We start from the raw sequence: 12,005 nt of genomic DNA on the forward strand, positions 1-12,005 counted from the left end.
GCCCAAGTAGACTGTCTGCTACTGGGTCTCTCCTGATGTGGAAAACGCCTCCCAAGTGCCACTGCTTGCCTCACTGCCCATGCGAGCCAATCCAGCCTGAAGGGCACTGGCTCCCACTGGGTCACGTCTGGCAACTCCTTGCTGCTTCCAAACTGTCTCTCCCACCCCCGCCACTCAGTCTGATTCCTCAACTTTGCCTTTGACGTTCAGGGCTCCTAAATTGTCATATATACTCTATTCACTTGTTTTTTGGGGTCTTTCTTGTAAGAGGGACCACAGGAAGTGTCTGGCTACTCTGCCATCTTGGCACCACCTCCTCATTTGATTTTTTGAGTCCTGCTTCCATGGATATTGATTGTTGATTTAAGTAGAATGAAATTATTGACAAATTCAGTTTCTTCCACTAATTGTGATGTTGTTTATGAGTACAGTTATGAGGATTTTGTTTTCTTCAGGTATATATAATCCATATCTTTAAGGAATAGGTAATTCCAATGCTTTTAAAATTGTTCAAGGGTATTGAAAAAGAAAGAAAACTTAAAATTTTTTTCAAGCATAGCACTGATTCCAAAACCTGCCAGTACTGCACAAAAAAAGAAAAGCCAGACTAGACTTTTAAGAATATTGATGCAAAAATCCTAAATGAATTGTTGTCAGGCAGAAAACAGGAGAACATTAAATGAATAACATAATATGGCCAAGCATAGTTTATTCTAGGAATACAAGGAAGATTCAATATTAGTAAATTATATGAATAGATCTAAAGTGAAAAAATCATAATTATTTCTATGGACATTGAAAAGGAATTTTACATAGTTCGATACCTAGTCTTAGTATTTTTTAACTCAGTAAATAGGGTAAGTGGGAATCAGATATTAAATTTCATGCTTAATGGGAAAACTTTAGAAACTTTAGCTTGTGGTAGGCCAAATTCTAACTAAATTAATGCCCATGATTGCCATACCTGGTATCCAGATCTGGGTATAATCCCCTCTCTTTTTAAGTGTGGGAAAAACCTTGGACTTACTTGTAGCAAATGGAATATGCCAAGGGTGGATTTTGCAGATGTTAATTAAAGTCCCTAATCAGTTGACTCTGAGCTGATCAAAAGGGAGATTCTAATTAGGCAAGTCCTTTAAAAGAGAGTCCAAGCTTTCCCTGAGGAGAGAGATTCTTTTGCTGGCCTTAAAGAAGTAAGCTGCTGTGTTGTAAGAGAGCCACATGGCAAGGAACTGCAAGAGGCCACTAGGATCTGAGAGCAGCCTCTGCTCAACAGTCAGCAAGAGAATGGGGACCTCATTCCTACAGCCACAAGGAACTGAATTCTGCCAACAACATATGAGATTAGAAGAGGACTCTGAGCTTCAGGAACGTATCCTGGCCAATACCTGACTGAAGCTTTGTGAAGTCCTGAGCAGAGGACCCAGCTGAGCCTTGCCTGGACTTCTGATATATGGAAACTAAAATGTATGCTGCTTTAAGCCGTAAAGTTTGAGGTAACTTGTTACGCGGCAGTAGAAAACTAATCATTGAAGTTAGCATCAAGACAAGGATGTCCAGTATCACCATTATTTTTTATCAGTATGGCCAATGTAGACAATATTATCAAATACCTAAGAAATTCCAAGAGAAATAACTGAAAAACTGTAAAAAGCTATAAGAAAATTTACTAATGGAGTAGAAATCAACAGCTTCCATTTATACAAATAACAACTAGAAAGAAGATTTAATGGAAGAAAGATCCAAATCACAATAGCAACATAAAAAAGAGAAAATACATAGTAATAAACTAATAAATACACCAGATCTATGTGAAGAAAACATATAGATAATATATGTATTATAATAGATAATGAAGCACGCAACATATTTGTACAAATGCAAAAACCTAGCATGTTTCAAATAGGAAGAATCTAAAACAAAATATGTCAATTTTCCTGAAGTTAATTAAAATTTTAATATGATCGTGCTCGATTGGTAACCAAAAAGTTAGCAGTTTGAACCCACCCAGCACCACTGCAGAAGAAAAGGCCCAGCGATATGCTTCCATAAGGATTATAGCTAAGAAAATCCTATGGAGAAATTCTGCTCTGTAACACATGGGGTCACCGTTAGTCAGAATCAATCTGATGGCACGAGACAATGACAACAAATAAAATTACCATTTTTTTGTTGAAGTTATTTTTTAAACAAGTTGATCCTATAGTACACATGGAAAAATAAATGTAAATAGCCACAAAAATGCTTTAAAAGAAGAACAATGAGAGGAGAACTAACTGCTAGATATTAAAGCATATTTAAAAGTCTTGTTAATGAAAGCAATGTGGTCATGAAGAGATGGTCTAATGGAATAGAATTTAAAAAGCCATATATACATTCAAAATACAAAAGTGAATTTATTATATGGTAATGAATTATCTCAAATGAGTCAGGTGGACTATTCAATAATTCATTTGGGTATAATTGGGGAACTATCTGAGGAAAAAAATTTGGATTCAGACATTATATCTTACTCCAAATGGATCAGATATTTAGAGGTTTAAAATGAAAGCATAAGAGTTCTAGAAGAAGCCATGGAAATTAATGTATAGCCTTGAAATGAGGAAGACCTTCAGGAAGATAAAATAAGCATAGACAAATGACAAAATGGGAACAAATAGTTTTCAGCTAATCTCCTTAGATTATAAAGAGCTCTTAGAAATCAGTAAGAAAAAGGACCAACAACCCAATATAGGTTGTATTACCTTTCAAAAGATAAGTTTTTCTTTAAATAAGACAACATTTACCATAACAACAAAAGCTGTGTAAGGATAAATGGTAAAATTGTATAAGCCTTTTATGGTCAAAATATGAAACTTAAAGACAGGAGCCCTGGTGGCACAGTGGTTAAGAGCTATGGTGTACTATGGCTGCTAACCAAAAAGGTCAGCAGTTCAAATCACCATCTGCTCCTTGGAAACCCTATGGGGCAGTTCTACTCTGTCCTATAGGGTCGCTATGAGTCGAAACTGACTCGATGGCAGCGGGTATATTTGAAAGACAATGAAGAAGAACTAAACAGTTTAAGTTTGTGGAAGGAGACTTTCTATGTGATAAAGAAGTCAATTCTTCCTAAATCGATCCATAAATACAATGCAGTTCTAATCAAAATTTTGGACAGGGTTGGTTATGGAACTTTACCAGCTGATCCTCAATGATATAATCCTAAGTGATATCCTTATATGATAGAGCAAAGGATCAAAAATCCAGAAGTGTAAAAAAAGATAAGGAGAAATTGCCTTACCAGATAACAAGTATTATTATAAATCTATAGTTAATTAGTAGGCCTGGTGGTGCAGTGGTTAAGTGCTTGGCTGCTATATTCCTTGAAACCTTGGATATGAAGGGAAATGATAGTTATTGGAGATCCTGGTGTGGCCTTTCCAGGACTACAAAGAATGAACTCAAGTGGAAAACCTAAAATTTGCCATCTTCTCAAACAATTCTTACTTTAACACAGACTTAGCAATAGATTGCCATCTAGAAAAGGAGCCCTGGTGATGGAGTGGTTAAGCACTTGGCTGCTAATCAAAAAATCGGCAGTTTGAACCCACCAGCGGCTCCACGGAAGAAAGATGTGGCAGTATGCTTCCGTAAAGATTTTTTTTTTCCTCCACTGCCGTCGAGTCGATTCTGACTCAGGCAACACGATAGGACAGAGTAGAACTGCCCGATAATTTTCAAAGGCTGTAATCTTTACAGAAGCAGACTACTGTATCTTTGTTCCGTGGAGCAGCTGGTGGGTTCAAACGGCCGACCTTTTAGTTAGCAGCCAAGTGCTTAACCACTGCACCCCCAGTGGCTCCACAGAAGAAAAATGTGGCAGTCTGCTTCTGTAAAGATTTATAGCCTTGGAAATCCTATGGGGCAGTTCTACTCTGTCCCATAGGGTCGCTATGAGTTGGAATCGACAGCACAGAACAATAACAACAACAGTTGCCATGGAATCTTGTAAGCAGAAGTCTCGATTAAAGTGATTTCAGCCATGAAGAAGTAAAGACAGGGAATGTTGACTTCTGTTTTGAGAAATTTCAATGGAAAAGGAGAGAATCTGAAGCCACATAATAATTTGGAAGGAACACTGGGCTAATAATCGGAGTCTTGGTTTTTCTGAGCCCCTGATTTTACTATTCATTACCTGTGAAACCTTGGCCAGGTCTCTTCGTCACTCTCTTGACTTGCAACCCTGCATTCCTTCCATTGTAACATGCTCTCTACCTCTTGAAAAACATTTAAACCACTGGAGCACAAAGTGCTCAATCCTTCTCTTCTGTATTTCTTGATTTGTGATAATTAATTGAGGTGAGTTTCTCACAAATCAGAATAAGCAGAGCCTTCCATTATATATGTCATAATTCTGTTGCTTGCTCATTGTCCATCCATTTTCCTGACTCATTCTAAAAAATGTTTAAGAAGAAAAAAAATTGGAGAGCTAAAAGGGACTTTAAAGGATCTAATTCCCTCATATAGATGAGGAAAACTGGAAATTCAGGTGAACTACTCAAGGTCAGACGGTGAGTTATTGACTGAGCTGCCATTGGAACTCAGACCTTCTGATTCTTGACCTTGGCTTCTTTCACAGTCTTTTGTGCTGCTTCCTGAAGTCTCCGTGACCACTCTCGCACAAATGGGTCTCCATTCTCTGAACACTGATTGGATTTTTTTGTCTAAACATCTCATTCAGCACTTATTTACTGTTTTGTTAGTTTGTACAGTGTGGGCCATCTATATAACTAGGCTGCAAATATACTTCAAAGACTAGATTAGAGTTTTCTGTAGGAAAGGATTAGTAAATGACGTCTAATCCTGAGCAAGTCTCTTAACCTTTATAAAGTAACATGCTGCCGTCGAGTCAGTTCTGACTCACAGCCACCTGTTCAGGCTATAAGTCTGTACGGAAGCAGGTGGTTTTGAACCACTGACCTTTCAGTTAGTAGTCCATCGCTTTAACCACTGCGTCATCAGGGCTTCTTTTTATAAAGTGGAACTATGGATTAAATCCCAGTGCAAGTACTAGTTAAAATCGCTATGTAACAAATCCCACCTTTGACCTATATTTTTTCCAAACCATCTTCACAACAACAGAATAAAATAATATAAATAATCTTGTATAGAGTTCATCTCATCAGGATTGAGCTTGTAAAATTCTTACTTTATGAACCCCACAGTAATATTGTGAGATAAAAGAAATAAGTATATGAAAGCATTTTGAGAACGGAAAAAGCATTTTTCAAAGTGCAACAACTCTATGACAGGTCAGGGCAAGAGAAGTAGCTATAATGTGCTCTTAACAGGGTCCTTCTGGACAGGCAGAGTGAGTTATCCTGGCAAGCCCTGATGAGTTAGAGAATATGCTGCACGGGGGTGAGGAGTAATTGGCTTGGAGGAGAGAAGAAATGATGAAGTAGGAAAGCTTTCAAACACAGTTACTAAATTAAGGGTTAGTATAGCAAATACTATTCTGTATCAACATGTTTATAAAGAACTAATGAAAGAAACTACAGCAAGAAATTTTAAAGCACCAACAATTACACTGTCAATTATTAAAAAAAAGTTTATTTTAATTTGTTTTATATTGAAACTAACAAAATACATCACTTAAAAATTCTTTTAATTTTTCTTATCCCTATATCCATTGCCGTTGAGTCAATACCTACTCATAGTGACTCTATAGGACAAAGTAGAACTGCACCAGAGGCTTTCCAAGGTTGTAATATTTATGGAAGCTGACTACCACAGTTTTCTTCTGCGGAGCGGGCTGGTGGGTTCAAACCACTGACCTTTCAGTTAGCAGCCAGCACTTAACCACTGCGCAACCAGGACTCTTTGTTATCTCTAAATTACTATTAAATTTTTGCCTGTCTTAACACTCAAACAATCCTTTGGTTTTAATTTTTTTTGTTGTTCAGAATCCTGTTTTAAGAAATCTAGAATCTATACAGGCAGCGTTCTCAAAATATACTCTGTGCCTTCTACTTGTAATAAATGCATTGCTCATTCTGTAATACTGCTCATTTTGGTTACTGACCTCTGGTGTTTCGCGCTTGTCCTTCTTCCCGTTTCTGTGTAGCCCAGATTTACTGTTTTCAAAGGGAGCAGCTAAAGCTGTTCTCATCAACAAGTTAACTTAGTGCTGGTGACTAAGTCCTAGACTGTATTTCAGAGGTCAAAAAGTTAGATTCATCTGAGATGTAGCCAGCTGAAACCATTTATTGTTTATAACCCATCAAACTCTGTACATATTTTTATGATAGGTCAACACATGACCTGGTGTTGTTAGCGCATGAAGTAAAACCAGATCATCCATGTTGATCCCTAAATGCTGACTGATTATGTAGAGACACCTTACATGTCATAGGAAAATTGCCAGAATATACTTCTTTTTTAGGGAAAGTTAGTGACAATTTGGATCCATTTTTAACATATTAATTAATCAGGTATATATCAATATATTGTGTTGCTTTAAAAATCATAAAAATTTGAAAAAGGAGGAGAAATAGAAAAATAGGAAGAAAAACACTCATGGTCTCACAACTCAAAGACAACCTTGAGAACACTTCAGTGTATTTGCTTCTAATAGTTTTCTATACATTTTTTCTATATATTTCTATGTAGTTTTTAATGAAATTTTTACACATACAGTGAAGTTGAAAGAATTTTATGGTAAATATCCATGCACACAAAACCTTGATTCTACTATTAACATTGGACTGTACAGTGTACTTATTTTATCACGTATCTATGCATCTATCTGTCTCTCTGTCCAACCACCAATCTATCTTATTTTTTTATTCATTTCAAAATAAATTGCATACATTAGTACAAAACCAAAAAAACAAACCCATTGCCGTCGAGTCAATTCCAGCTCATAGCAACCCTATAGGACAGAGTAGAACTGCCCCATAGGGTTTCCAAGGAGCGCCTGGTGGAGTTGAACTGCCAACCCTTTAGTTAGCAGCCGAACTCTTAACCACTACACCATCGGGGTTTCCTTACATATATACATGCTGGATTATTTAGGGAGATGTTTATGCATGCTGGATTACACATCTCCCTAAATAATCCAGCATGCATATCATTAATTAGAGTTCAATATTCAATCGTTTTTTTCTTCTTTTGAGGTAAAATTTATATACAATGAAATACAAATTTTTGGCGTACAAATACTGAGTTTTGACAAATGCATATACACTCATGTAACCCAAACCCTCTGAAAATAATGCTATGAATTTTTACCTACTTGTAATTTCATTTTGCATTTTGATTTTTTTCACTTAGCCTTATAATGTAAGCATTTTCCTTGTTATTACAAGTCTTCGTAAGTGTATTTTAATGGCAATGTCTATTGATATTTTAAATTCAACCCTTTAACTCATCTTGAGATTATTTTGGTGTTTTGATGTGAGTTGGAGATTTAAATAGGTCCTTTTCCAAGTAGTTAAACCTAATCGCTTCTCTTATAAATCTGATTATCTGATCCATTCCATTGATTTTTCTGTACATATTATGACAACCATTTTCCATGATTGTGCTTTAATATCCCCCCAAAATAATAACTAGTATAAATATCGAATTATTGCGTCCAACAAAATGTTTTTATTTAGACCTCTGTGATGAAATTGAGGTCCAATGCCCACCTGTCCTCTGGTCCCAAACTTGCTCTGTTGTGTTCATAACCCTGGTTTTTCATTTACAGACTGTCAGCCCCAGAAGTTGAGTGGGAGTGCTATTTATTTTGAAGGCAAAGCTCTGGGTCCCAACCTTGTATATATTCCTTGTATATATTTCTTCTTCCCCCTTGTACACTTTTTCCCAACTTTGTCCAAATGATCTAGGCCACATATGTCAGTTTAGAATACCTTTACATGCTTTCCTATAATTCAGAGTATGGGTATTTAAATTATGTATATGGGTATTAACTGACCTGATACTAATTAGAAATTGTCAATATCAGTTACCTGGTACATTTACCACTTGAAGTCAGTGAGTCTGTGCTTTCACTGACTTGTGTGAGCTCAAATACCTGAACTGAGGAAGGAGAAAGTCTACCAAGGTGGAAATAGTAGTTAGGATCCAGCAATTCCAATAAAGAAAACAGAGCCATCCACTGGAGGTAGAAGTAGACTGGGAAGCAGTGAGTTCCCTATTGCTGTCTTCACTGAGGCAGAGCTCTCTGTCAAGAGCGTCTAGGAGAGTATTCCTGCTCTGAGAAGTGGTCTGGAGATGGGTAGGAGTGGGAGGTCAGAGTAGATCATCTTAGTTTCTCTGATTCAGGTAATTGTTGCTTTGGCTTCTGGATTATTTATTTAACGCAAAATTTTCTTCTTCTAACAGGAAATAAAGGAAAAAAAGAAATTCTGCAAGATGTATATAGAGGACCTTGTGAAGGAAGCCACAGAAATCAACATGAAAAACGAGGCTTTGCAGAAGCTTTGGCCGCAGATGTTTATTGAGCTTGTTAGGGATGCAGTCATAGAAATCCGCAATAAGAATTCATATATGAAGCTCTGCCTACAGCAGATAACTGACCAAAAATAGAAATGGCTTGTAGTCCCAGTTGATTTAGTAGTTTGTTTTTTCAAAGGTTGAAAATATGTAGGGTTAAACATGTTAAAACAACACCACCACCAATCTCCTACAAACTAGAAAGAGTTGCATCAAAGCATCATTGCCTACTGTTTCTGTAGCTAAAGGTCAGGAAGAAAAGAGGGAGACAGGAAAGATTAATTCCCTATATATATAGAAAAACCAAACAACCTTTGGGTGGAAGCAGTTTTTAGAGATGGCATGGGTCTTGAATTGGCATTGCATCTTGGATTCCTGCTTTGATTGGTGCCCCTGCTATAGCCCAAAGCACGCAGCCTTTGCTCATGGTTCAGCATGAGTTGCTTTTACCTACCTTCAGCTGATAATTTTCAATTATTTGCCTTTTTACTTTATGTCATGATTTCAAAGCCAAAAATATGTTCTTTTTTATGAGTAAAGAATAAACTTATTAATAAATTAGTAGTTAAAAAAAATGTGTTTGCCTCATTAATCCAGTCAATTATCACATTTACTGTGTGTTCCTCTTTAGCTGGGTGGATCCCTGCTGTTCACTTATATAAGAGGAGGCCCCATTCTTCTAGGGGCCGCATCCTCAGGGCATCCCAGGGAATCCTGGAGGTCAGTGCGGGAGTGAAATAGGAAAATGTGTCAAAACTGGGGCAGGGAAAAAACAGCTTTATCTTAAGGGATTCTGAATGAATGTAAAATGCAGTTAGAAATCAGTAAGCCTGCTTCTCTGAAAGGTGTTTCCTTCCATTGTTAGCCACTCTACAGCTCTTTTTTCAGATAGGCATGTACCTCAGAAGTATTAGAGGTACATGGATAAAAGGTTCCAATTTTTCTAATTCCACTTGAAGATCAAACAGACAAACAAGATGCAGGTAGGATTTTGGCCTATTTCGTGCTGGGAAGATGATACAACTTCAGAAATACAATCTTACTGGTCAATGATGGGAATTCTCCAATTTGTTCAGATTTTGCCCAGCAGCTATTACAGGGGTAGGACCACCAGGATGTGGGAAAACAAGAATAGAAGTTCTAAGACAGCAAAATATGCAGAGATGCTTGGAAGGCAGCTGGGTAGATTGATTTTGCTATTCTAAGAAAGATACACATCATCCTTAAGAGCTGTTGACCACCCTTCCCTGAAAAGGAGTGCTCTCGGTTAGTAGGGTAGCGTATTGTTTCGGAATTTGCCATTAAGTCACACTGTCTTGGGTTTACATGTTGGCTTTTAAGCTACCAGTTTAGTAGCTTGTGACCCATCTGAACTTCAGTTTCCTCATAATAGTACCTACCTCATAAGATTGGTGTGAGGATCAAATGAGGTAGTGCATGTAAAGCTTTTGTGATAATGCTTCACACACTGCAAACACCGAGTAAGTGTAGCTATCATTATTCTTTTGAAACAGGTCAAACCATAGGATTTGTGCCCCAGGTCAGGAAGAGCTGTGAGTGTTGCTGATTGTCCTTTAGCCTCTCTGAATTGAAATACGTGGACCATCTCTCATCTGGCTGATGAAGGGTGAGTGCTCCAGGGGTTTATATCTTGCTTGGAATAGAAACGAGATCCCATTTTGAGGGTGATGTTGAGAGGAATACCAAGGAATATCTTGTCCTTGGGTTTCTAGTGAATAGGAAGGACTCAATGAGAACTTGTGACTTCCTCAGGAGTGTGGAGAACTGTTTGTTCTAAACAACCAAAATCAGTATTAGTTTCATAGGGCTGCCATAACAAAACACCACAAATTGGGTAACTTATAAGAACAGAAATTTATTTTATCACAATTCTGTAGGCTAGTATTCCGAATTCAGGGTGATGGCAGGGCCGTGTTCTTCTTGAAGGTTCTAGGGGAAGATTCTTTCTTGTTTCTCCTGGCTTCTGGTAACCTCAGGCATTCCTTGGCATATAGATGTGTCACATGTCTGTCTGCCTTTTCTACTGCTTTATAAGAACACCACTCAGGATTAGGACCCACCCAACTCTGGTAACTGATCACATCTTCAAAGACCCTATCTACAAACAAGGTCACATTCACAGGTACTGGGGCTTAGGACTTCAACATATCTTTTTGGGAAACCCAATTCAATCCGTAGCAGCCTGCCCTTTGTCCCCCAAAATTCATGTCCTTCCCACGTGCAAAACACTTTCACCCCATCCCAGCATACCCAAAAGTCTCAATCTGTTTCAGCATGAACTCTTAAGTTAAAAAATTTGATCTTCTGAATCATCTAATCAGGTATGGATGAGACTCTGGGTATAATCCATGCTGGGGCAAAATTACTCTCCATCTGTGGACCTGTGAAATCTAGAATACAAGTTACCACCAAAATACAATAGTGGTACAGGTGTAGGATAGACATTCCAATTCTGAATGGGGGAAATTGGAAGAAAAGGAGTCACAACCCAGCAGGGCAAATGTCAGTAGATTTCAAGACTTAAAAATAATCCTCTGTAAAAAAGCTTGGCTGTTTAATAAATAATCTGCCTAACTTCTTGCACGCTGCCTCTCCTCCCCTAACTCTTCCATCCCTGCTGCTCAAGGGACTTGGCCCTCACGTGCATTCTTAGCCTTCCTCAGTCATTCTCAGGGAATCTAAGGAACCCTAGGTCAGCACTCAACAACTCGGTAGCAAGCCGGCTCAGCCACTGCCGGCTTCAGGTGTAGTAATAGGATTTCTGTTTTGTTCATGCAACCAAACCTTACACCCCAGCTTTTGTCACTTGGTCTCTCCATTCCTTTGTACCTGAGTTCCCTCTTGTCTGTTCCCATTATCCTATATTGAGTCCCACTTCTCGAATCCTTATTTTATCTGGTCTCGAGTTCCCAACATCTGTGTTCTGCCTGTCTAGCCCCTATGACCTGCAGCTCTACATCCTGACAACCCATTTTGCTTGCTGAGTTCCTAGATGAGCAAATCCCCAGGTAAGGGACAAAGGGACCTGGACCTTCTGGGTCTGAGGTCAAGTGAGGGTACTGGCTTGTGAGTGGTGATTTCCTAGAACAAATTGCCCTCTCTCCTTGGGCTTTTCCAGGGTCTTCAGGATTAGAAGATGGGGGAGAGATGTAAACCCCACAGTCTGAGACTATCCAGGCTAGTGAGTGCTGAAGGATGATTTTTTCAAAAGGGATCTCAAGCAGAAACAAAATATCGTGGTTTGTTCAAAAGCAGAAATGTCTACTATCCCCCATTTAGAAAGATACTGTCCCCGATGTTCTGGTTCAGCAGCTAGATGGTTTGGTGTGCTGTTGGATTTGAGGCTGATTGTAACTGTGCTGCTGGGTCTGAGGATGCTGCTGGCATCAGTCCCCCACTTCCTGAGCCTCACTCTGCCGAAGTCATTAGCATGAAGTCTGACAAGTGAGAGTGTGCATCCTTACCCTGCTCCGGATCTGTTCAGGAGCACAATGGGAAGT

The 12,005-nt window shown here is 38.5% G+C and overlaps 1 protein-coding gene across 2 annotated transcripts in view; it reads left to right on the forward strand.

Annotated features, from left to right (window-relative positions):
- Positions 1-8,977, forward strand: part of LRRC49 (leucine rich repeat containing 49) — a 200,047-nt gene extending 191,070 nt beyond the window's left edge. For both annotated transcript variants that reach the window (XM_023729769.1, XM_023729768.1), the window contains exon 17: positions 8,374-8,977. In XM_023729769.1, the coding sequence (XP_023585537.1) occupies positions 8,374-8,577 (204 nt within the window). In that variant the 3' untranslated portion in view covers positions 8,578-8,977. The remainder of the gene's footprint in view (positions 1-8,373) is intronic.
- The last annotated feature ends 3,028 nt before the right edge of the window (positions 8,978-12,005 follow it).

The sequence above is a fragment of the Trichechus manatus genome, unplaced genomic scaffold (assembly GCF_000243295.1).
Source record: "Trichechus manatus latirostris isolate Lorelei unplaced genomic scaffold, TriManLat1.0 scaffold00030, whole genome shotgun sequence".
NCBI classification, from domain to species: Eukaryota; Metazoa; Chordata; class Mammalia; order Sirenia; family Trichechidae; genus Trichechus; species Trichechus manatus.